The sequence below is a fragment of the Elephas maximus genome, chromosome X (assembly GCF_024166365.1).
Source record: "Elephas maximus indicus isolate mEleMax1 chromosome X, mEleMax1 primary haplotype, whole genome shotgun sequence".
Classification (NCBI taxonomy): Eukaryota; Metazoa; Chordata; class Mammalia; order Proboscidea; family Elephantidae; genus Elephas; species Elephas maximus.
The window spans coordinates 144880137-144907674 of NC_064846.1; the positions used below are offsets into that span (position 1 = coordinate 144880137).

At 40.3% G+C, this 27538-nt stretch overlaps 1 protein-coding gene across 12 annotated transcripts in view; it reads left to right on the forward strand.

The window, feature by feature from the left end:
• Positions 1-27538, forward strand: part of DMD (dystrophin) — a 2447064-nt gene that overhangs the window by 1640752 nt on the left and 778774 nt on the right. For all 12 annotated transcript variants that reach the window (XM_049872854.1, XM_049872851.1, XM_049872858.1 and 9 more), the window contains one exon: positions 2573-2681. In XM_049872854.1, coding sequence (XP_049728811.1) covers positions 2573-2681 — 109 coding nt within the window. The remainder of the gene's footprint in view (positions 1-2572; positions 2682-27538) is intronic.

The following is a 27538-nucleotide window of genomic DNA, read 5'->3' on the forward strand; positions in this document are numbered from 1 at the left end:
GAGGTTAGGTTCATGTCATCCCTATTTACTCAATAACTATTTAAAGAATTTTAGTTGCTGGCTTTTTCTACTCTGGTTCTTCGGTCTAGAAATGCAACTTCTGTTAATTTATTTATTATAAGTAAATCCAACATCAGTAATTTTATTTGTATTTCGCACGACATAAGCATAGAAATTTAAAGCTGTATAAACAACTCTGCTATTTACTATCAGTAGGCACTAGCATAATTTTCTAAGAGTAGCTACTGTATTAGGTAATGCTAGTCATTCTAACAAATAAATTCAAAATTTCAGTGGCTTAAAACAATAGGTGTATTTTTCTCACTCATTTGACAGTCCAATGTATGTTTTCCTGGTCAGGCAGCTTTTCTACATATATTTCAGGAATCCAGGTCCTTTCTATCTTGTGGCTCTGCCATTCCCTTGGCACTCTTTCTCAACTTGGATTCCTCAAAAGGATTAAGCCCAATAGAAAATGATTTAAGGTTCTATTTTCTTAATTTTCCCAAGGATGATACATATCTAGTCCATTCTAGAAGCTTACGTAGTTCACTAGGTACAAGGGATGCCTTAGGCTTTGGTCCTAGACAAGCAGCATCAGCTTCACATGGGAAATTGTTAGTGATGCAAATTATCAGGCCCTACTCAAGACCTGTAAGGAGCCCTGGTGGCGCAGTGGTTAAGCACTGGGCTGCTAACTGAAATGTTGGCGGTTCAAACCCCCTCCCCAGCGACTCGTTAGGAGAAAGACCTCGCGATCTACTCCCATAAAAATTACAGCCAAGAAAACTTTCTGAGGCAGTTCTACCCTGTTACATGGGGTTGCTACTAGTCAGAATCAACTCGGCAGCACCTAAAAACAACTGAATCCAAAACTCGGGAACCAGAACCCCACAAGGTCTGCAGGTGATTTTGATGATCCTAAAGTATGAGAACCACTGTTCTAAGCCATTAGGGCTCAATTCTCTCTTAGAACCTGTTGAGGAGGGTTGCCTGAGAGCCTTGCAGTTCTCTGCTTCAGGCCAGTGGGAAGGGAAAGAGCGGAGATACCTCACTCGTGTTTTAAACGCCTCCACCCAGAATTCACAGACATCACATCTGCTCACATTCTATAGCAAGAATTAATCACATGCCCTCTCGTGGTGTGCTGGTGCCTGTTTGCGTCAGGTTGTATGGGCCTCTTGTTAAATTTTCCGGAATTTTGTGAGTCACTTGACATTATGTTGGTAGCTTGAAATCGGCCATGGTGTATTTACACCACGGAAACTGGAAAACACCAAAATTAGGTTGGTTTTTTTTTGTTGTTGTTGTTTTCGAGACAGCTAGTTGGTAAGCATGTGCCCTCACACCAGTGGCCATATCTGAAAGCAAGAAGATCTGGGAAATACGGTTCTTGGCTTGGTAACTAGCTCTGAAAACAAAAAACCTACACTCAGAAAGGGAAGGCAAGAGTTTTTGATAGATGGATAAATCACTGTCTCTTCTCAACCTCCTCACGGCCAGCCAAGAGTGTTCATTTATGAGCTCGTCAAAGTTAAGGCCTAAGTCCCTGGCCATGGAATATCCTTTTTCCAAGTAGAAACTCACTGACTCATATGGAAATGCAGCCTCTAAACATCGTTGTTTAAGTTCCCCACCCTTGTTACTGCACCTTTGAATTATCTCAGGAAATTAAAAAAAATAATAATGATGCGTGAGCCCCTGTCACAGATTGGGTTCCGTGGGAAGCAGACTCTAAGGTGGAGTTGAGTCTACAGGGTATTTATTAGGGAGTGTCTTTGGAATCCATACCTGTGGAAAGGAGGGAGAGGCAGCAGGGTTGGGCAGAGGGAGAAGTCCAACTCTGAGACAAGCTCCACAACAGACTTGTCTGTAGTTCAAGGGACCCTTTAAAGTTGTCTTGCTTTGAGCCAAATTGGCAAGGCATTTATACCCTCACCTTGATCAGTTGTTCGATGAAGGCTGCCGTGGGAAGGGCATAGCCTTGGGTGAGACAGCTCTCTGTAGCTGAGGCAGTCCCTGAAGGGACTGACAACTGAAAGATGTCTATTGACAGCATTTCCACGACCCAGGACAAGAAGTCCTTCCTTGAAGGGAAGGGTACTCTGGTCAGCATACCCCCATGTCCACCACAGCCTTTCCCTTCAAAATATTCTTATATAGTTGGTCTGAGGTGGAGCCGTGCATTAGTGTTATTTTTTAAAGTTCTCTGCATGAATCTAGAGCCCAGCCACACTAGTTACTATTTAAGAATCAAGCCAACTGCTAAGAGGGGACTATTTTTTGCTTCTTCGTTTGTTTTGCTTTCACGAATTCTTGAACTCTCTACTTCCTTTAAATGAAATTGTGCCTGTAGCAGAAGGCTGTATGCAGCAAGTGATCAATAAATATTTGTAGGGATGTTGACTCAAATAATTATAATTTCTTTGAAAGGAATTCTACCCAGAAAAATCAATTTAGAAATAAAATATAAATGCAATAATGTATTTACAATATGAATTAATAACTTTGTGAAGTACATTATCTTTGAAGTGATAATCATATAAGTAACATGTATGCTTTTCTGTTAAAGAGGAAGTTAGAAGACCTGAGCTCTGAGTGGAAGACGGTAAACCATTTACTTCAAGATCTGAGGGCAAAACAGCCTGGCCTAGCTCTTGGACTGACCGCTGTTGGAGCCTGTAAGTACATTGGATCACATCCTCTTAGGCTGTGGCCATTTGATTTTAAGCATGACTGTGAGGTAACCTCTGAGTGAAAGAGAAAAGTTGTTCTGATTGTGAAGACAGGGATAAACCTTTGTGTTATTTATTATCTTAAAGTAGGTTCGCTGGAAACAGAGCCTGATCTGGAGTGTTGTATGAAAAAGGTATATTGGAGAGTGTTCTTTGGAGATACAACTACAAGGAAGAGAGGAATGTAGTGTTGGACAATGGGAGAGGCTGAAGTGTGACTGGCTGCAACAAAGGCCTCAGCAGATCTTATAGGAGCCTTAGAGCTGGGCTGGCAGTCCCTGGGTAGTGCAAACAGTTAACATGCTGGGGTGCTAACAGAAAGGTTGACAGTTGGAGTCCACCCAGGGGCACCTTAGAAGAAAGGCCTGGTGATCTCTTTCCAAAAAAATCAGCCATTGAAAACCCTATGGAGCACAGTTCCACTCTGATACGCACATGGTCACCATGAGTCAGAATCGACTCTAAGCCTGCTAGGTTTGGTTTTGGAGCTGGGCTGGCTCTGCAGATCTGTCCTAAATTGAAGGATAAAGAGCTGGCCTTGTAGTCCTGAATCAGCCAGTCTTTGACCACGGGCTACACCCTGGGAGGTGAGCAAGACCTTGAATGAGTTTTCTGTGTCCTAAGGAAATCCCCAGTGAGGAATACAATCAATGGCCAGTATTCAGCAATAGGGAATGGGTGTGTTGACCCTGAAGAAGGGATCAGGATGGAGGACCACAGTATCCACTAACACTAAATGCGTGAGGAGTCCATCTCAAGCAATACTATATCATTTAGACTGTATTCTTTAAATATGCCTGTAAAAATCACAGGAACAACAGAAACACAAACAGTCTACCTAACACTTCTCTCTGCCCCATTAGAAGGCAATTTTAAGAGCTCTGCCATTTTTAGTTTGAGGAAAAGAACAACTGCGATTACCGTGAGCAGACTTGGGGTAGAAATGTTGCTTCGTTTAGCTATGTCTTAACTTTTGTTTTTACTGTGTATTTTCTATTTTATTTCACGTTTTATTTATTTGTTGGGTAGAAAATGTACATAAAATCTCACTGGCTTTGACTCTCAGGGGAATGAAGCCAGATAATTTCATTGCTGTGTCAATTCCGTAATTAGGCAGAATGAGAAACATCTTTGGGTATTTTGCCTTGTCTACTTTTCAAAGATCAAATGATTAAAGTATTAAAGCATGGTGACTGCCTCTTCATGTAAAGTTGATTTTTTATTTTAAATCAAGTAGGAATATACTGAACTACAAGGATCATAACCAGGGCAACACAGTGATGAGTCAAAAGAGCCACAAATACTGCTTGGTTTAAAAGAGGCCATACAATCTGGGGACAGTGCACCCCATGTGCCCTATAGGGTTTCTGAGAAGTCATCAGATTTAGATTTAATGACATTAGAGACTTGAAAAAGATGCACAAGCATTCCTTTGTTTCTTTTTTATTTTTTTGGTCCATCTGGGACACTAAAATTGCTATATCAGGATTTATATTCAGCTTGTTATATCAGTCTTATTTCTTTTTACAAGCTGGAATTTCTGGTTTCCTCAGCACATATGCATAGTTTGTCCCTATATAATCCTTTATTGGTGTTTGTTCTCTAGCTGTCTATGATATGTTCTGCCTCAGACTCCCTAGCCCTGTGAAGAGACTATGTGCCAGTGATTTCTTTATAAGTTTTTGGACTCTGAATTTATGGATTTATGCCCCCTGCCCCCACTTTATACATGTTAGCCACTGTATACATGGCTGGGAGTTTCCAAAACCAGGGCTCAGAATCCATTTAATCCCTAATGTACCAAAATATAACATGAAAGTTCATTTAAACTTCCTGTGCTGCATTTCAGCAGCATATATATTCATCTGCTTAATAAATGTTTCTTGACTCACCCTATTGTAAAATGGGCAAAGGACTTGAATAGACATTTCACCAAAGAGGACATTCGAATGGCCACCAAACACATGAAAAGATGCTCAGCGTCATTAGTCATTAGAGAGATGCAAATCAAAACCACAATGAGATACGCTTTCACTCCCACATGGATGGCTAAGATTAAAAAAAAAAACAGAAAATAGTAAATGTTGGTGAGGATGTGGAGTAATTGTAACCCTTATGTCTTAGGCTAGGTTCCCCAGAGAAGTAAAACGAGTACAGCGTATAAATATATAAAAGACAGATTTATGTCAAAGAAACAGCTCACGAGATTGTAGAGGCTGGAATGTCCCAAGTTCATGGATTAGGACAGAGTCTTCTCCCAGTTTGCGTAGCTGCAGGGGCTGATGAACCCAAGATTGGCAGGTCAGAAAGCAGGGGTCTTGCTCATAGGCTGTGAACATCAATGAATCCCAAGATCGCCAGGCAAGACTGCAGGGCTTCCCCTGATTCATGTAGCTGCAGGAGCTGGCAAACCCAAGACTGGCAGGTCAGAAAGCAGGGCTCCACAAAGCAGAATGAAGAACGCCAAAGACACAAGGTAATTATGAGCCCAAAAGACAGAAAGGGCCACATAAACCAGAGACTACATAAGCCTGAGACCAGAAGAACTAGATGGTGCCTGGCTATGACTGATGACTGCCCTGACAGGGAACACAACAGAAAAGCCCTGAGGGAGCAGGAGAGCAGTGGGATGTAGACCCCAAATTCTTGTAAAAAGACCAGACTTAATGGTCTGACTGAGACTAGAAGGACCCCAGAGTTCATGGTCCCCAAACCTTCTGTTAGCCCAAGACAGGAACCATTCCCAAAGCCAACTCTTCAGACAGGGATTGGACTGGACTGTTGTTGTTGTTGTTAGGTGCCATCAAATCAGTTCCAACTCATAGTGACCCTATGCGCAACAGAACGAAACACTGCCTGGTCTTGAGCCATCCTTACAATCGTTGTTATGCCTGAGCTCATTGTTGCAGCCACTGTGTCAATCCACCTCGTTGAGGGCTTCCTCTTTTCCGCTGACCCTGTACTCTGCCAAGCATGATGTCCTTCTCCAGGGACTGATCCCTCCTGACACCATGTCCAAAGTATGTAAGACGCAGTCTCACCATCCTTGCCTCTAGGGAGCATTCTTTCCTGTCTTTTCAATGACCTCTTGCTTTTTTCATGTATGCTATACTTTTTTTTTTTTATATATTTGGTGTCATTCCACAATTCATCTGGTCTTTGGTCACTAGTGTTCGATGCATCAAATCTATTCTTCAGATGGTCTCTAAATTCAGGTGGGATATGCTCAAGGTCATATTTTGGCTCTCGTGGACTTGCTTTGATTTTCTTCAGTTTCAGCTTGAACTTGCATATAAGCAATTGATGGTCTGTTCCACAGTCGGCCTCTGACCTTGTTCTGACTGATGATATTGAGCTTTTCCATCATCTCTTTCCACAGATGTAGTCAATTTGATTTCTGTGTGTTCCATCTGGCGAGGTCCATGTGTATAGCGTCGTTTTATGCGGGTGAAAGAAGGTATATGCAATGAAGAAGTCGTAGGTCTTGCAAAATTTTATCATTCGATCTCCAGCATTGTTTCTATCACCAAGGCCATATTTTCCAAATACTGATCCTTCTTTATTTCCAACTTTCACATTCCAATCACCAGTAATTATCAGTGCATCTTGATTGCATGTTCGTTTGGTCAATTTCAGACTGCAGCAGCTGATAAAAATCTTCTATTTCTTCATCTTTGGCCCTAGTGGTTGGTGCGTAAATTTGAATAATAGTCATATTAACTGGTCTTCCTTGGAGGCGTATAGATATTATCCTATCACTGACAGCGTTGTACTTCAGGATAGATCTTGAAATGTTCTTTTTGACAATGAAAGCAACACCATTCCTCTTCGAGTTGTCATTCCCAGCATAGTAGACTATATGATTGTCTGATTCAAAATGGCCAATACCAGTCCATTTCAGCTCACTAATGCCTAGGATATCGATCTTTATGCATTCCATTTCATTTTTGATGATTTCCAGTTTTCCTAGATTCATACTTCGTACAATCCAGATTCCGATTATTAATGGATGTTTGTAGCTGTTTCTTCTCATTTTGAGTGGCACCACATCAGCAAATGAAGGTCCCGAAAGCTTTACTCCATCCACGTCATTAAGGTCGACTCTACTTTGAGGAGGAGCCCTTCCCCAGTCATCTTTTGAGCACCTTCCAACCTGGGGGGCTCATCTTCCAGCACTATATCAGACAATGTTCTGCTGCTATTCATAAGGTTTTCACTGGCTAATGCTTTTCAGAAGTAGACTGCCGGGTCCTTCTTCCTAGTCTGCCTTAGCCTGGAAGCTCAGCTGAAACCTGTCCTCCATGGGTGGCCCTGCTGGTATCTGAATACCCACGTGTCTGTCAGTTTGTCATACTGTGGGGGCTTGTGTGTTGCTGTGATGCTGGAAGCTATGCCACCAGTAGACTGGACTGTGGGATAGACAATGATCCTGGTGAAGAATGAGCTTTTTGGATCAAGTAGACACATAAGACTATGTGGGCAACTCCTGTCTGGAGAGGAGGTGAGAGGGCAGAGGGGGTCAGAAGCTGGCTGAATAAACATGAAAATAAAGAGTGGAGGGAGGGAGTGTGCTGTCTCATTAGAGGGAGAGCAACTAGAAGTATATAGCAAGATGTATATAAGTTTTTGTACACTGACTTGGTTTGTAAACTTTTACTTAAGGCACAATAAAAATTTAAAAAAAAAAAGCAGGGCTCCTTTAACAGGCTGTGAAGATGGACAAATCCCAAGATCGGCTGAGAAGCTGATCGCTCAAATCCCAAGAACTGGAGGTCAGACGAACAGGAGGCAGCCGCAGGACCCAGAGCGACCAAAAAGCCAGAATGTTTGCTTATATTCAGGCAAACGCCATACCCCCAAGGAAACTCCCTTTCAACTGATTGGCTACTCACAGCAGATCTCATCATGGGGATGATCACATATAAACACTGAGAATCATGGCCCAGCCAAGTCAACACACAATCTTAACCATCACACCTTATCCATTGATGGTGGGAATGCAAAATGGTACCACCGTTGTGAAAAACAGTGTGACAGCTCCTGACTACCATATGACCCACTCCTCGGTATATACCCAAAAGTCTTGAAAGCAGAAACTCAAAAAGAGTACATCAGTGTTCATTGTAGCACTATTCACGATAGCCAAAAGGTGGAAACAACCTAAATGCCCATCAACAGATGAATAGATAAATAAAATGTGGTATATGCATATAATGGAATACTACTCAGCCAGAAGGAGAAATGAAGTCTTGATACATGCTACAGTATGAATGGAGCTTGAAGACATTATGTCGAGTGAAATAAGCCAATCACAAAAGGACAAATATTGTATGACCTCACTTATATAAAAAGTCAAGAAAAGGCAAATGTATAGAAACTAAAGTTTATTAGTACTTACCAGGGGCAGGATGGAGGGTGAAAAGGGGGGTTAACAGTGATAGAAAAATCACGTTGATTAAGGGTAGGATTGCACAGCTGATTATTGCAATTGCTGTCAGTAAGTTATACACCTGTAAAAAATTGAATTGGCAAAGCTGTGTGATAGATATATTTACAAAAAAAAAAAAAGTGTAGTTGCTGGGGCTGCTTAAGCCAAACCAAATCAATTGCCGTTGAGTCAATTTTGACTCATAGTGACTGAAAAGACAGAATAGAACTGGCCCATAGGGTTTCCAAGGAGCGGCTCATGAATCTGAACCACCAACCTTCTGGTTAGCAGCCATAGCTCTTAACAACTATGCCACTAGGGCTCCTTATGTACAACCCAAAACCTCATGGGATTTGGTTCCTTGCTTTGGAGGTTTAGGGTCATGGCTTCATGGGACATCCATGATGTGTTTAGTGCTTCTGTTCTGCCTCTTAGCTCATTGCATGGAGCCTGGGGTCTTAAAAGCTTGCAAGCAGCCATCCAAGTCACAAAAATTGGTCTCTATTCAAATTGAGGGCAATAGTTTCAGGGCAATAGTTTCAGGTTCTCATGGACTCTAGACTTTCTGGAGCCATGGAGGCTGGATGAATCCCTGAAACTATTGCCCTGAAATAATCTTTAAACCTTAAACCAGAAATATCCCCTGAAGCCATCTTAAAACCAAACAATAGTTTAGCTTAACTAGCAAAAAATGATCTACCTTGAACATTGTGCTCTTTAGGAACTATCTATATGGTATCAAATTGACAGCAGCAGCCCAAAAGATTAGATAGGAACCTTAAGGGACAGTGAGTTTGTGTTAATGAGGGAGGAACAACTGAGAAAAACAGTGTGAGAATGGCTGCACAACTAGAAGAATGTAATCAGTGTCACTAAATGGTACACGTGGAGCCCTGGTGACATAGTGGTTAAGAGATTGGCTGCTATCCCAAAGGTTGCAGCTCTAATCCACCAATCGCTCCTTGGAAACCCTATGGTGTAGCTTTGCCCTGTCCTATTGGGTGTCTATGAGAAAGAAGCAACTTGAAAGCAACAGGTTTTTTTTTTTAATTGTACATTTAGAAACTGTTGAATTAGTGTATGTTTCACTGTGTATATTCTCAACAACAAAATAAAATTTAGGAAACAAAAATGTTTATTGAGCAACTTCTATGTATTGTGCTGAGAATATAGCATAAAAAAGATAAAGTCCCTACTCTTTTGAAACATGGAAACCCTGGTGACATAGTGGTTAAGTGCTATGGATGCTAACCAAAGGGTTGGCAGTTCAAATCCGCCAGGCACTCCTTGGGAACTCTATGGGGCAGTTCTACTCTGTCCTATAGGGTCGCTATGAGTTGGAATCGACTCGATGGCACTGGGTTTCGTTTTTTTCTTATGAAACATATATTATTCTATTTGAAGAGAAAGACAATGAACAAATAAAGAAAAATGCATAATATCTCAATGTTGATAACTGCTATAGAGTGTTTTTCACAGATTGAAAAATGAGTGCTTGTTAGAAAGGCAGAATCTCAGACCCCACCCTAGACCCACTGAACCAGAATCTGCAGTTTAAAAGGATCACCAAGTGATTCATGTGCACAGTGAAATCTAAGAAATGCAGATATAGAGAGCAACAAAGCAGGGTAAGAGGGGAAGGGAGTGTAGATACTGACATTTTTATCCATACTTTGGTCCGGGGGCTTTTCTATTAAGAAAATGTTTGAAGGAAATGAGGGAGTGAGCCATGTGTATGCCTGGGGGGAAAGTATTCCAGGCAGAGAGATAAAAACAAGGGCTATGTCCCTGAGGCAGGAGCAGGATGGAGTAGTATCAAGGAGACAAGTGAGACTAGAGCAAGAGTTAGGGGAGGAGTGATAGAAGCAGGAGAAAGAGACATATTCCACATCTCTTGCCCTACTTCCTCCTCTCTCACAACTGAATCTCATCCCCCCTGCTCCTCCTTGCCCTCTTCCTACTCTCTCCACATTCCTACCAGTAGGGAGAGTCTGAAAGGGCTCTCCATTCCACACTACTGGTGATAGCTGGTGGGGTTGGAGCAAGAGAGCTGGAGAAGAACTGAGGGACAAAAAAAAGCTTCTCAAAAGCAAAGGCTTTTCATCCCATATAGCAGACTAAGATTCAATTGCACATTTGCAAGTTCAAGTTGAAGCTGAGGAAAATGAAAACAAGTTCGCAAGAAACAAAACATGACCTTGCATATATCCCACCTGAATTTGGAGACCATCTCAAGAATAGATTTGATGCATTGAACACTAATGACTGAAGACTAGACGAGTCGTGGAATGACATCAAGGACCTCCCACATGAAGAAAGCAAAAGGTCATTAAAAAGACAGGAAAGAAAGAAAAGACCAAAATGGATGTCAGAAGTGACTTAGAAACTTGAATGTAGCATAGCTAAAGCAAATGGAAGAAATGTATTAAAAGAGTTGAACAGAAGATTTCAAAGGGTGGCTTGAGAAGACAAAGTAAAGTACTATAATAGAATATGCAAATACCTGAGGTTCGAAAACCAAAAGGGAAGAACACCCTTGACATTTCTCAAGCGGAAAGAACTGAAGAAAGAATTCAAGCCTTGAGTTGCAATTTTGAAGGATTCTTCAGGGAAAATATCGAATGGCACAGAAAGCATCAAAAGAAGAGGGAAGGAATATACACAGTCACTGTACCAAAAAGAATTGGTCGGTATTCAACCATTTCAGGAGGTAGCATATGACTGAGAACTGATGGTATTGAAGGAAGCAGTTCAAGCTGCACTGAAGGCACTGGCGAAAAACAAGGCTCCAAGGAATTCCAGGAATTGATGGAATACCGATTGAGATGTTTCAACAAATGGATGCAGCCCTGGAGGTGCTCACCTGTCTATGCCAAGAAATTTGGAAGACAGCTACCTGGCCAACTGCCTGGAAGAGATTCCTATTTATGCCCATTCCAAAGAAAGGTGATCCAACAGGATGCAAAAATTATTGAACGATATCATTAATATCACACTCAAGTAAAATTTTGCTGAAGATAATTCAAAAATGGTTGCAGCAGCACATGACAGGGAGCTGTCAGAAATTCAAGCTTAAAAGAGGACGTGGAATGAGGGATATCATTGCTGATGTCAGATGGATCTTGACTGAAAGCAAGATATTTACCTGTGGTTTTCTTGACTATCCAAAGGCATTCAACTGTGTGGATTGTAACAAATTACGGATAGCATTGTGAAGAATGGGAATTCAAGAACACTTAATCATGTTCACGAGGAACCTGTACGTGGACCAAGAGACAGTCGTTCAAACAGAACAAAGTGATACTGCTTGGTTTAAAATCAGGAGAAGTGTGCATCAAGGTTGTAATCCTTTCAGCAAACTTATTCAATATATGTGCTGAGCAAATAATCCGAGAAACTGGACTATATGAAGAACGCGGCATCAAGATTGGTGAAAGACTCATTAACAACATGTGATATGCAGATGACACAACTTGCTTGCTGAAAGTGAAAAGGACTTGAAGCACTTGCTAATGAAATCAAAGACTATAGCCTTCAGTATGGATTACACCTCAACATAAAAAAAGCAAAAATCCTCACAACTGGACCAATAAGCAATCTCATGGTAAATGAAGAAAAGATTGACGTTGCCAAGGATTTCATTTTACTTGGATCCACAATCAACACCCATGGAAGCAGCAGTCAAGAAATTAAATGAGGTACTGCATTGGGCAAATCTGCTTCCAAAAATCTCTTTAGAGTGTTGAAAAACAGAGATGTCACTTTGAGGACTAATGCGCACCTGACCCAAGCCATCATATTTTCAGTTGCCTCATACGTATGTGAAAACTGGACAATGAATGCTGAAGACTGAAGAAGGATTGATATCTTTGTATTATGGTGTTGGCGAAGAATATTCAACATACCATGGACTACCAGGAGGACAAACAAATCTGTCTTGGAAGAAATACAGCCTTGCTCCTTGGAAGCAAGGGTGGTGAGAATTTGTCTCACGTAGTTTGGACGTACTGTCAGGAAGGACCGCTCTCTGGAAAAGGACATCATGCTTGATACGGTAGGAGGACAGTGAAAATGAGGAAGACCCTCAACAAGACGAATAGACATAGTGGCTGCAACAACGGCTCAAACATAGTAAGGATTGTGAGGATGACACAGGACTGGGCAGTGTTTTGTTCTGTTGTACATATATGGTCATTACGAGTCGGAATTGACTGGACGGCACCTAACAATGACAACAATTGCAGACTGATACAGAGCTGGGCAAAAAGTAAAAATATTAAGTAGACAAATGTTGAAGGAAAAGAATCAGTACAGAGTCAGTTAGACCCAGAGCTGCCTTTCTTCCAATAAATCTTTTTTTCTTTAACAAGGTGGTTTTACCACCAGAATTCCTTATATTCTTAACTTCCTGACTTACAGAAGTAAAAAGGAATATATATACACATACTTGCTTTACTCTCATATGAAATTAATCTGAAATACATGCAATTTTAAAAGAAAATCTGATTTGTAATATGGTTCTGATATATGATTATTACTTTGTGTACTGCATTATACTACAATATAATTTACAATTCATCATAATATGTTTATTTTCATTGAAATCCTACTACTTTACTAGCTGCTTTTATGTATTTGTCTATATTCTCAGAATAATTGCAAAGTACATACAGTTATATCCAATTTTTTTTTAAGGTAAGGAACATAAAACTTAGGGGAAATAGCCAGATTAAGGCCACACAGCTGGGAAGAAACAGCGCCAAGATTCCAATCCAGGTGTGTCAGGCTCCAAAATCTGTGTTTTGTTTTGATTTTTCCTGTGCTTTGCACTATCTCTCTATCTGAGAACCTAATGGAAATTACAGTTATGGAGGCAGCTAGCCAGTAATGTTATTTAAATCAATCTTGGATATATGGGAATAAAAGTGATGTAGTATGTTTCTGTGTCTTTTCCACTTAAGGGAGTTGAAGATATCAGTTTACTCCATTTGAATTTCTTAGAACCATACAACACTGAACCTGGAATATCATTAAGATTATCATCTGGTCAAATAAATAGTCTTCTTTTATATGTGTAAAAACTGAGACCCAAAATGCTTTTTTTCTATATATATATATATATATATATATATAATATATGTATATATTTGTTGTTGTTAGGTGCCATCGAGTCAGTTCCAACTCATAGCCACCCTACGTATAACAGAACAAAATACTCCCAAGTCCTGTGCCATCCTCACAATTGTTATGCTTGAGCCCATTGTTGGAGCTACAGTGTCAATCCATCTCGTTGAGGGTTTTCCTCTTTTTTGCCGATCCTCTTCTTTATCAAGCGTGATGTCCTTCTCCAGGGACTGATCCCTCCTGATAACATGTCCAAAGTATGTGAGACATAGTCTCGCCATCCTTGCTTCTAAGGAGCATTCTGGTTGTACTTCTTCCAAGACAGATTTGTTCGTTCTTTTGGCAGTCCATGGTATATACAATATTCTTCACCAACACCATAATTCAAAGGCATCAATTCTTATTCAGTCTTCTTTATTCATCCTCCAGCTTTCTCATGCATAGGAGGCAATTGAAAACACCATGACTTGGGTCAGGTGCACCTTAGTCTTCAAGGTGACATCTTTGCTTTTCAACACTTTAAAGAGATCTTTTGCAGCAGATTTGCCCAATGCACTGTGTCTTTTGATTTCTTGACTGCTATTTTTTACTTCCATGGATGTTGATTGTGGATCCAAGTAAAATGAAATCCTTGATAATGTCAATCTTTTCTTCATTTATGATGAGGTTGCTTATTGGTCCAGTTGTGAGGATTTTTGTTTTCTTTATGTTGAGGTGTAATCCATACTGTGTAAGCTGTGGTCTTTGATCTTCATTAGTAAGTGCTTCAAGTCTTCACTTTCAGCAAGCAAGGTTGTGTCATCTGTATAACGCAGGTTGTTAATGAGTCTTCCTCCAGTCCAGACGCCCCGTTCTTCTTCATATAGTCCAGCTTCTCGGATTATTTGCTCAGCATAAAGGTTGAATAAATATGGTTAAAGGATATATATACTTTTACACTAAGCCAAGCTGCCTCGTGGCTACTTCCTTATATGACATAATATGATAGGATGTTCCTACCAGAGCTATTTGTATAAATTGTTTCAATTTGCAAGGCAAATACGCATGCTGGGGGGAAAAAAACTTTTTTGCAATTTTGTTGCTTGAATACCTGGGTTAGCTATTGCTGCATGAAAACATCCCAAAACTTAATGGCTTAAAATAAGAGTCATTTATTTGCTCAGGATTATGTGGGTCTGCTATTTGGGAGTGATTAGCTGAATAGTTATCATGCCAGTCTTGCTTGGAGTCACTCATGTGGTGGTAGTCATCTGGCAACTCAGCTAGGGCTTTACCAAGTACAGTCCCATTGACTTCTACTCATGGCAACCCCATGTATGTCAGAGTAGAACAGTGCTCCATTGAGTTTTCAGTGGCTGATTTTTCAGAAGTAGATCATTGGCCTTTCTTCTTGTACTCCTCTAAAGCATGCTAACCCTTTTTGATACCCAGAGACTCCCAACTGGGGCTAGATGGTCTAAAATGAAACTCACTGTAATGTCTGACAGCTGACTGTTGGCTTGGGAAACCTTGGTTCTTCACAAGGCCCCTCATCTTCCAGTAGGTTAGACTGGACTCCATTATATAGTGTTCTCAGGGCAGTACTCCAATAGGGTGCGAATGGAAGTTGCATCAAGTCGGCTCCCAGCTCATGAAGACCCTGTACACAGCAGAACAAAATGCTTTCTCGTGGATGTCCAGGCACTTCCTAATCCGGAAGTGCCACTGAAACTTATTCAGCATCAAAGCGATATGTGAGCCTCCACTGACAGATGAGTGGTAGCTCTACACGAGGTGCATTAGCCAGGAATCCAACAAGTTCTCCCACATGCATGGCAAGAGTTCTACCACTGAACTACCACTGCCCTCGTAGGGAGAATAGCCATGTTTATGTGAAGTTCTCCTGGAGACTCTCAGAAAGTCTTAGGGAGACAGAACTTTGCATGGATCCAAAGGCCTGCATGGGCAGATGGAGGCAAAAAGCCAGCAAATCTGGTTGTAAATGTCAGTGAATCCTTTCTTAGCCACAAGCTGCTAGTCTTGGAAACATTCACGTTCTATGATACCCGATTTAACATTTTTGAAAGAAATTGCATATAGAAAATACTTAATGCGAAGGCCCTAAGTCAGAATATTTGAGTTTTTCAAATGTCTCAGGGTAATAATATGAAGTATATGACCATTATATACAGATATATAGAAGTGCCAGTTAATAGAGGTTTCTACTTGATTAAACACTGATAAAACCATCTCTTCCTGTAATTAATTTTGGAGAGAGCAAGTCTCAAGTGTAATTAGGAAAGTATTGCATTAGAAGTCAAGAAGCCTAAATTCTAATATTAGTTCTGCTACCAACTAGGTAAGAGATCAGTACACTCTTTCTGTAAAGGGTCAGATATTAAATATTTTCAACTTTGTAGACCATGCAGTCAACTCAGTCATTGGGTCACGAAGACAGCAATAGACAATACATAAACAAATGAGTATGGCTATGCTGTAAGAACACTTTATTTACAGAAATAGGGATGTAGGATAAGGATTTGGCTGTGAGTGTCCTACACATACATATTCCCTCAGCACTTGTCATTCCTATAATCCCTGGGTCTTCTAACTGCAGATACTTGGGGACTTCTCTGGCCACAGGAGGAGATCACCCACGTCAGGGCAGGCTAGAAGTGCTGAGGAGGAAACATTTCTGGAACAGCTTTCAAGCACCAATGGACAGGAGTTGGTGGAAAACATCCAATTTTCCTTACCTCTTAGCTAGAGCAATTCTGAGACGTGTTCTATACCAGAGGTCTCCAGTGAGTTGAGGCCCAGTTTCCCACGGTGATAACCTAGCAGGTGATTGTCACACCCTGTGTAGGCTTTCTTTACATTCCCGTCTCATTTCTCTACTCCTCTAAACACAGCTCCCTGGTATCCAAACCAGTGACCAGTTGCCATGGAATCAATTCTGACTCATGGTGACCCCATTTTAACACCCTCAGCTGCTAGCTGAAAGGTTGGAGGTTCCAGTTCACCCAGAGGTGCCTTGGGAGAAAGGCCTGGCAATCTACTTCCAAAAAATCATTCTTTGAAAACCCTATGGAGCACAGTTGTACTCTGACACACATGGGGTTTCCATTCCTGGGATTATCTCCCACCTATTTGTCCTAAAATTCTTGTCTCAAGGTGTATTTCTCGATGAACCTAAATTAAGACCATGAGTCTTGGAATGAATGCTACAGTTAAGCTTTTTCAACAAGTTATGTTGGGATTCTCATTTTGCGGCGAAGAAGATCGAGGGTCTGAAAGATTAAATAATTTGTCCAAGGTTACAAAACTAGTAAGTGATAGAGCTTTTATTCAAAGACAGATCTCTGTGATTCCAAAACTTATGCTATTAATCAGTGTACCATATTGGATCAGTAACTTATTGATCTTTATTTGAACTCTTGAGGGTTGTTTTTAAATTAAATATCAAATATTCAAACAGAAAGTTATTTATGCACTTATTTTTTGAATTTCACTTGTCTCTCTAGTGTTAAATAAGGCATTCCAAGGCCATTTCAATAAGACTTTAAATATCTAGACAGTTTAATAAAAGCATGAGGTTAATTGAAGTTTAAATATAATATTGGCATAGTACTATTTATTTGTTTTTTTTAAATTGTAAGAAAACAATTGGTTGTGAAGATGGCCTTCATTCAGTTGTAGTGATCATGAGAGAAGGAAGGAAGGAAGCCAGGAATTGGTTCTCACTTTCTTACTCCCTTCCTGGGTGTCCATTCTTCTCAGAAGGGAGGGGCATCACTCATACTCTTTCCTGTTTCAACTATGCTTCCCAGTGTTGATTGTGCTTCAACTAAACCCTTAGGATAATCCAGATCAATATCAGAGGGGCCAAATCTTCCTCTGCCTCATTAACAGAAGAGTTCCCTGCTGAAAACCCCTAGGGCGTGATTCCACCATGCTTGATTTTATAGTTACAACCTCTAAACATTGAAAATTTGCCCTATGCCTAATACTGTAGGGGTAAGATTCTGTACAAAAAATGTGAAGCTACCTAATCAATTATAATTACAGAAAAAGTAATCAATTTTAGACCCTCCCCAAGATAGTTCAAAGCCTGAGTAACTACAGAGATGTTCTGACTCTTGAAAGTAAAAATTAAAATAAAATCATATTTGTATGAGTTAGTGAGGTGAAGGTGCTTCCAATTTAATGGGACACGTCACGCTGTACAAAGGTAAGTGATGATAGGAAAACACTATCTGAGGAGGCCACCCTATTGCTCACTTTGACCAGAAGGAAGTCTTTCTGTATAGGCAGGGAGTGTCCCTGTTCCCAAGCCAGTGTGTTTAACAATGTTCCCTGGTTAACGAGGAAGGCTCAACACTGGTGTCATTGTTAACGTCCAAGATAGTAATAGACTGCAAAACTTTGAGTATTTAGATGTTAATTATACCTTTTGTGATGATGAAGTTCCTTTTTTTCTCCCTCTCTTAACGTTTTGGCAGTTTTATTGCTTGGTTACCATCTCTGGTTAGAGCTGTGCTTTGGGGCCTGAACTGGCAAAGGAAGAGAAACTCTAATCCATCATTTCTAATGCTTGTTGGAAGCATTCCTGGAAGCTTCTCTCTCTCTCTCTCTCTCTGTGTGTGTGTGTGTGTGTGTGTAGAGGAGAAGGCTAACATCAGTGACTGAATAAAGTATTCTGATAATTATGATCATTAGAGATTTTCCAATTATCCATGTCCTCCATTTTAACAGAAATAAAGGGCTACAGTAAAATTGTCTCAACCTCCTTGTATTATATAACCCCCTCCAAAGAAGATCCTTGCTTGAAAATGTTGAATTTATTGTCAAGGGGAAATTAGAAATATTTAAACATATTCATGAGACTAGGTGCCCCGCAGCCCCAGTACGATATTCTTAACATTTCCTAATATTTTGCTGAACTGTTTTAAAATTAAATATAACTTTTCACTCAAAGAAAGAAGTCTGCAAAAGGAAATTGTAGCATTTTTGCACTTAAGTTATAGATTATAAGATTGCAGTCAGAAAGAATTTTGAGGAGTCATTCATTCTTTCCCACTATCGCCAGCCTCTCTCTCTCTTAGAAGCAATCTTAGGAAGTTAACTGCTTACTCTCTTCTTAAAAAGTCAAGAATGGTGGTGATTTACCACTGCTGTTATATTCAAGACAAACTTTCAACTGCCTAACCCAAGTTCCACTTACTGTCCTAATTTTTTTTTTTTTTGGAGAGGGAAAAGAAAATTTCTGCTCACTCTACCTTCAGACAATATCCTTTTGTATTTTTGAAGTCTGTTACTTAATCTGCCTTCAAACTTTCTTTTTCTAGGTTAAACCAGGTGAATCCCACGGCCTGTTAACCAAAGAGCTGTTTCTCAAATGTTTAAACATCTCTGTGATCCCCTTTCCACCCTCCCGAGTGTGTTCTCCATATCGTTTTTTCTGATGCTGGCTTCAGAATTGGGCCCAGTTCCATAATTACTGGGCCAGCCATGGCTGCCACATCACAAGGTGAGGGGCAATATCAAGAGCTCTCATAACCCTTCAATAGTTTCCCATTGCTTTTAGAATAAATCTCCAAACCCTTAACATAGCTCGCAAGGCCTACCCTTCCTTCTACATCTTGTTCCACTCTCCATCTTTTTCCTCAAATCCCTGCCTTCTGGCTTCTTTCTGTTCCTTTAGCACATCCGCTTCTTCCTACCCTAGGGTTTCCACACTTTCTTAGTCATCTAACGCTGCTATAACAGAAATACTGCGAAGGGTAGCTTAACAAAAAAAATTATTTTCTCACAGTGTAAGAGGCTAAAAATCCGAATTCAGGGTGCTGGCTCCAGGGGAAGGCCTTCTCTATCTTCTCTAGAGGAAGGTCATTGTCTCTTTGAGCTTCTGCTCCTGGGTGATCTTCATGTGGCTTGGCATCTCTCTTCCTCCATCTCTGCTTCTCTTGCTTGTATCATCTCTTTTATATCTCAAAAGGGATTGACTCAAGATACACCCTAATCCTGCCTCATTAACATAATAAGAATAACCTAATCCTCATGGACATAACCTAATCTTGCCTCATTAACATAACAAACACAACCCATTCACAAATGGGATTATAACCACAGGCAGAGGTTAGGATTTACAACACATATTTTGGGGGGCACAATTCAATACACAACACACACCTACTACTCTCTGACCTTGAAATTTTCCCTGAGCCCCCTGTTGTCATGAGCTGCCTGTGAAAACAAACCCCAACTCACGGTGACCCCACACACAATGGAACAAAGTGCTGCTCAGTCCTGTGGCATCCCCATGTTTGGTTGCGGATCAGATCCTTGTGATCCATGGGGTTTTCACTGGCTGATTTTCAGAAGTAGATCCCCAGGCCTTTCTTCTAGTCCATCTTAGTCTGTAGACTCCACTGAAACCTGTTCAGCATCACAATAACACGCAAGCCTCCACTGAAGCACAGAAGCTCTGAGCATCCTATTACATGCTCTTAAAGCATAGTTGCCTTTCTTCATATCTTTATCATTATACTAATTATTAAATAAATTATGTATTTATTTAATATTCATTTTGTTACTGGAATAAGGTTCTTGCCTCTCACTGGTCAAGAATGAGCAGGTAAGGCATGTAGTTTTCCACAGGAACAAAGCTTTATTGAGGAGGCTTGCAAGCAGATACAAGGAGGGCCTAGAGCAATGCATACCCCTGTCTCACAGAACAAAAATGGGCCTAAGTTTTTAAAAGTTCTTGGGTGGGAAAAGATTCATATTTATTCATAGCGCAGGCGGGGATGTGTTAACTAAGGTGCTTGCGCAGCAGCTTTCCAAGGTAGCTCCTGTCCTGGAGGCCTCTGGGATTCATAGCAGGATTTATTATGGGGTGTCGCACCTGCACAGTCTCTCACTCCCCAGGTTTGATTCCCGGGCTGGGGCTGTAGCCCCTCACTGCCCCTGGTGGAAGGTCACACAGCGGTCACAGGTAGATGTTCTGCACATGTCCCTGGGGCTGGTATTCTCCAGCTGCTTCTGAAAGGCAACTTTAAAGAAGTTTGCGGGCCATTTTTAGGTACCCTGCCCCATTGTTCTGGAAATGGCTTTGTTTCTGCGCCCTGGCCCATTTCTTGTTACTTTGTTTGCAGACTTGGGGGCCCCTCTGTTCCCTGTCTTACTAAGTCTCTAGGTTCCACACTCAACCCCCTACTACCTCCCTGACAGCATAGTCTATTTCTGTTTTACTTGCTTTTCCTCTAACCACACCAGTCTCTTCCCTGTTTCTCAAACAGGCACCCTCCAATCTCAGAGCCTTTGCTCTGTGCCTTAATTTCCTGATAGACTATAAGCTCCATGAAGATCCTATTTCTTTCTTGTTTACAAATGTATCTCTAGCTTTTATTCAATAACTAGCACCTACCACTTGTTGAACTAATATTTTTTGACTAAGTGAACAACTAAATGATCAAATAAGTCAACCTTTCAATGTTATAAAGACCAGGGTGGTTAAGTGACTATGCATTTCATTGTTTACTAGCAGGATCTGGACCTAAACCCACTCCTGGGCTCCAGAGTTTGATTTCAGTGCTCTATATTCTTATATATGTCAATTTTTTTTCTGCTTAGATACAGCTGACAGATATGGTTATCTTCACACTCCCAGTAATGAGACCTGATTTTTTTTTAAGACTACGGTATCTATCAAATAAGGATGTGCCGTGGTTTGGGAGCAAATCTTGTAGGCCAGCTCTAACCCTCATTTCATTCCTTCACTCATTCTTGACTGTGTCATGATATCCAGTTTGAGAACCTCTGCTCTACATTCTAATACATTGTCTTCCTCTTGGAGCCCTGGTGGTACAGTGGTTAAGAGCTATGGCTGCTAACCAAAAGGTCGGCAGCTCATTTTTACTCTGTCCTGTAAGGTCACTATGAGTTGAAATCGACTCACCGGCAACAGGTTTGTTTTTTGAGGGGCTTTATCTTCCTCTTAAAATCCACATAGTTTAGCCCTCCTCTCTTCAAATGTTTAAAATATATTTTAATCTCATTTTCCAAGAGGCGTGCCAGCCTATGATGAGTTTATTACAAATTCAATTCAACAAGTTTAATATTTGGATAAAATTGGTAACAGCATTAGCAACAACAGTGTCCGAATTGTAATATAATCCTAGAACAGGAAAAAAAGAAAAAAGAAAAGTTGAGACTACAATGCTGTCAATTCCTGCTTCAGGGATAACTTTCATAGCCTAAAAAAAAAGAAAAGAAAAATCGTTACTTTCCAACACTAAAAAGCAGAAACTAAATAACGTGCCACTAGAAAAGTAGGAGACAATATTGAAGTTTTGTTTAGAGAAGTAGGAGACAATATTGAAGTAAAACAAATTAGTCCATCTCCAATGTCACTTCAGTTTCCCAGGTTTATGCTTTCTTCTCAAAGAAATTGATGGGTAAATATATAGTAATAAACTTTCTACACTGTTCTGTTAAAAACAATAAGACTTTCACAGTTAAAGAGATCAACTGTCAAAAATGAGAGAGACGTTCGCTAACCGGCAGTTCTAGAGAAACCGCTGTGACTATCGCAAAGCGATTTTTTGCCTATGTCATTTACAATTCTGTGATAAAAGAATGTACGTTTGATGTTTTGAAGCCTATACAGTAGTGCAGAAGAACAGGTCACGTGGAATATACAAAATTCAAGAAATAGAGGTCTTGGGAAAAAGAAACTTTTAGGTTAAACACCTAGCATCTGTTACTTCAAAGTGAACAAGGTCCTTGGGAAAACAAGAAAGGGCATTCTTGAGGGATTAATGAGGTGGGTTTGCAGGGTATATGTAATGATAAGACCCCCAGAACTCTTGGATCATTGTTCAGGGTTCTGGAGAGTTGTTTAATTTTAACAGTTCACTGTGGATTAAAAAGAGAGGAAACCATTTTCCTTCTCGTATCAAAGTGAGTGAGAAAAGCTGTTTGATTGATTATTCGCCTATTTTTAATTCTATGATTTGATGGTAAGCATTTTTGTTTACCGAGTCCAACAAGAACAAAAGAGAAGTCCTATTATGCTTCTTGCTGACTTCTTATTTCTTTAAGGTAGAATGTGTCTTTTTTCCTTTGAACTCACATTTAGTGTTTAACAAATAAGGACATAACTTAGAATTGAATCGTGCACTTTGATTTGAGATTTGTTTTCCAGGTCAGGACCCCGATGCATAAGAAATTTTATTTTTTCCAATACGGCTGGCATCCCCTCCCACCAGATGAAAGACAAACTTGTCTAATAAAGCTTTCAGATTCAATTTGCTCTCTGCATACAGCTGGAGGAATCTCTGGAGGTCACTCACAGCATGTGCTGCAACCCCAACAGAGAGAAGTAATGAAAAGATTCTAGCTAAAAAGCTGACACTACCCCTTCCAACCTCCTTGAATTCGAATATAATAAGCAAGTTTATAGACGCAAGTCTCTGTGATTCTAGGGATTTCCATCTTGATCTCTGACTCCCAGTAACATTTCAATGCGTGGATTTGTATCTATTATCTGAGGGAGTAAATGCTTCATATTGAGCATGTTGAGGAAAATGTGCTTTAACAACAAAGGCCTGATGTAGATCAGGCAAAACAACATTGTCACTTCATATTTAACTCTGTTAGAGGGTCTCTAAGGTCTCACAGTCTGGTTCTATTCCAGTAATACCTAGGTAAAGCATAGCGGTTTTCAAAAAGAATACCTGCTTTCATTTCAATTATCACCCCGGCGTTTGCATTGACCCAGACACACCTAATATTTATCTTAGAGCTGACATGCATTAATGCCGTGCTCTGTACGAGCCGTTTTGTTAAATACGCTTTGTATATTGTCCCATTTAGTCTTATGAGATAGATACCACATTATTTCCATTTTTACCAAGGAGGAAAGTAGAGCTTAGAAAGAGTTGTTATTCCAAAGACATCCAGCTACTATTTGAGCACATTGTGGCCTTGAACCCATGGCTTTCTAAAATTCATGTCTTTCTTTTAACCCATCTATGATAAACATACAGATGATGTCAATGGCTCCTTAGACTGGAGGATCAGTGTTGCCACATTGTCCTTGCTTTTGTAATATCTTTTCCAAGTAAAATTGAACAGCAATACTACCTCTTCCTTTTGTTTCTTCCTGTTCATGACATTCATATCTCGTATTAAAGCTTTATGGGTGATCTTAGATGTGGAATAGAAGTACCCTTGATGCTTAGTACCAACCTCAGAGCTGTGCATGTGATTTCAGTAAGAAAAAAGAATACGTAGTAGTTTCTTTCTGCCTTGAAAGATAGAAAAAGGCATTGAGATATTGAAAGTATAGGCCTGGTTCTCCCCCAGTGTTACCATTTAGCTTTATTTCTTCTTTCAGTTCTGTCAAAGGTTAAATAGCCAGCACAGCAGCAGAAAGATCTGGACGTGACCACAAGTTCCATAGTCCAGCACCCTGATGCAATTCAATATCAATTAAAGAAATACATTTAAAGGGCACTTCATTTAATCTCTTCTTAAAGAACACCACAACCTCCTTGGTAAACTCTTTTTTATGTTCAGACCTGACCTTCCAAAAATATTTTCTAGTGTTTTGTGTTTTTGTTTTATTTTGTTTGTTTTTAGGTAGCTGTAGTGAATAAGGAGGAAACCCTAGTGGCATAGTGGTTAAGTGTATGGCTGCTACCCAAAAGATCAGCAGTTCGAATCCACCGGGCACTCCTTAGAAACTCTATGGGGCAGTTCTACCCTGTTCTATAGGGTCGCTATGAGTCGGAATCGACTCAACGGCAATGGGTTTTTTTTTTTAAGTGAATAAGGGGACCTCGTTGTCTACATCAGCATAAAATAATGGAAATAAATATTGCTTTGAACTTCATCCAAACAAGCATACAAACTGAAAACATAGAGTTTATCATCAGATGTTCTAGAGCCCACCCTCCTACTGCTGCCTTCATAGAGTTAGATGTCCATCCCTTCAATATGTCCCCATTACTGCTTTACCTCTCATCTTCAGTTTCAACCAATCTGCTCCCTCCCCCACAATTTCCTGTTTCACATGGTAGGGTTCTTCTTCAAATTCCATTTTAAGGGCAATTATGCGTAAAGGTGTCCCTGGGTGATACAGATGGTTAAGTGCTGGACTACTAACCAAAAGACTGGCGATTTAAACCCACCCAGAAGCGTCTCAGAAGACAGGCCTGGCGATCTGCTTCTGAAAGGTCACAGCCATGTAAACTCCTTGAAGCAGTACTACGCTGCAAACAGAGGGTCACCACAAGTTGGAATCGTCCTGATGGCAACTGGCTTGGTTTTGGTTCTATGCTTAAACATACTAAAAGCCACTGAACTAGATGATACTGAAATCTCTGTGAAAACAAAAGGGAACAAAGTTAACAGCGTTAGCACTCATCAAAATGGATGTTGCTGACCTGTCTTTCTAGCTGGTGTCCCACTTAAGCACGCCCCTACTCTGGAATTTATTTCTCACACCTGGATAAATCTGGGGCATTATCATAAAAGGCATTGTGAACAAGACAGTGGGTGCAAGTGGGTTGAGATGAATGAGTGAGCAGACCTGAGTGGGTAGAAAAGATGAGGTCTGTAATAAGCCATGTAAGAGATGCACACTCCAGGGATAAACTGGAGGGAGCAGGACAACTAAATGAATGATAAGACTGATCAGGGTGCCACATGAATATCAACTACATCAAATGATGACTAGTCAGGGAAGCTGGAAATTGAGAAAATAAGACATTGAAATCCATTTGATCATAAGTAATAAGATTCCTAAAATGTGTATATTGTCTACTTTGATTTTTTTGAAATATCCCAGAAGCATGAGAATTATCTTTTTGCTACAGTTGGGGAAACCGACTCCAGATAGAAGCTTTCATCTTTCTATTTCTAGCCCAGAGTTCTTCTGACTACACCAGTGAAAATAGGAATTTATTCACCAAATCACACAATACTGCAACAAGGGGGGGGGGGATACCTTTTTATATATATATATAATTTTTATTGTGCTTTAAGTGAAAGTTTACAAATCAAGTCAGTCTCTCACATAAAAACCCATACATACCTTGCTAAAAAAAAAATACACACCCCCAATTACTCTCCTCCTTTAATGAGACAGCCCGCTCTCTCCCTCCACTCTCTCTTTTCGTGTCCATTTTGCCAGCTTCTAACCCCCTCCACCCTCTCATTTTCACTCCAGGCAGGAGATGCCAACATAGTCTCAAGTGTCCACCTAATCCAAGAAGCTCACTCCTCACCAGCATCCCTCTCCAACCTATTGTCCAGTCCAACCCATGTCTGAAGAGTTGGCTTTGGGAATGGTTCCCGTCCTGGGGCAACAGAAGGTCTGGGGGCCATGATCACCGGGGTCCTTCTAGTCTCAGTCAGACCATTAAGTCTGGTCTTATGAGAATTTGGGGGTCTGCATCCCACTGCTCTCCTGCTCCCTCAGGGGTTCTCTGTTGCGTTCCCTGTCAGGGCAGTCATCGGTTGTAGCCGGGCACCATCTAGTTCTTCTGGTCTCAGGATGATGTAGTCTCTGGTTCATGTGGCCCTTTCTGTCTCTTGGGCTCATAATCGCCTTGTGTCCTTGGTGTTCTTCATTCTCCTTTGCTCCAGGTAGGTTGAGACCAATTGATGCATCTTAGATGACTGCTTGCTAGCACTTAAGACCACTAGGGGATACCTTTTGAAGCTTGGAAGATGTAACTTGAGGCAAATAAAAAATATCACTATTTTGTAAAGAAAGTTATTAGTTAAGAGAATTAGCAATTTTAGGGAGAAGTATAGCTTAATAATATAAATTACTTCAAGAAAGCTTTAGATCAGGGCTTGGCATTTTGTTGTTGTTGTTAAGAGCCAGGTAGTTAAATATTTTCAGCTTTACTGGCCAGACAGTCTCAACCACAACTATTCAGCTCTGCCACTGACATGCAAAAGCAGTCATAGAAAATACATGAACAAATGAGTATGGCTGTGTTCCAATAAAACTTTATTAACAAAAAAAGGAGAGAGGCCAATTTGGTCCATGAGCTGTATTTTGCTGACTCCTGTTGTAGATAAATTTTCTTGCTGGTATATTTGAGGTAGCTAATAAGGGGAATTTACTGTTAAATGGTACTTCTCTAATCTTTTTAAGGCTTCCTCCAAGGAGGAAAAGATTTCTTATCAACAATGTTTTTAATGCTTGGTCAGAAACAAAACTACCATTTGCCTAGCATAGGATGGAGATTTGTAAAGCCACTCACAGTAAGAATGAAGAGATGTTATGAAATACTTGATACAGCCATTAAGTGTGTTAAATTTTTTTTTACTGTCATTTAGGGGGAAAAAAAGGTTTAGTAGTACTTAAAGAAATGGAATTAAGCCTAAAACATTTTGTCCCCACTTAGAAAGTTTTTCTATCTCAGCAGCAAAAACACACAAAAAAGGAGATAACTAGAATTGAGATTTTTTTTTTTATTCTTATGAACACAAGTCCCATACTTTTCTTATTGAGGTGCACATAGGAGGAATCAAATCAAGAATCAAACCTTGATATACCCATGAAGAGGTCGTCACTTCTATATCCCGTGGAATCTAATTGTTGCTCACAGTTCTAGAGATAACGATGTTATGCATTACATCTGAGCTTTCTTTGAACTCTGAAATAGCAGAGTTCCACAAAGGTAGAATGGTCTCTCAAAGTAGCATCGTAGATCAGCATATAAGGTCTATCAATAATGCCTCTTCAACTTATTAGCGCTTAAATAATGAACTAGTTGGAAAAAGAAAAAGTATGTAGTTAGAAGCAGCAGGAGACATCACCACCGGGGAGATAAAAAGCCATTTCTCAATATACTCTTTTACCTATTGGTGAAGTTCCTCCTCAAACTGTGGGTTCTAGTTTTATGGACTAAAAAAAATGGCATTTTATGCATTGGTATCATTAATTTGTTAAATTATTAATTCAACAAATAATTTATTGAGGTTGGCGGTGTGGCCTAGTGTGTGCTAGATGCTATTGGTACCATATTAACCAAGATAAACACAATTTCTGAACTCACAGAAACCAAGACAATTAAATAATTATATGTTACAAATATTAGGATATAGAATGCTATAGAAGAATCAAGAGAGATCACCTTACCCAGTCTGGGGTGGTGCAGTAGAGGAGTGTCAGGGAAAGCTTCCTGGAGAAAGTAACTTTCAAGTTAAGATCTGAAGGATAAGTAGGTATATCTAGGCAAACAGG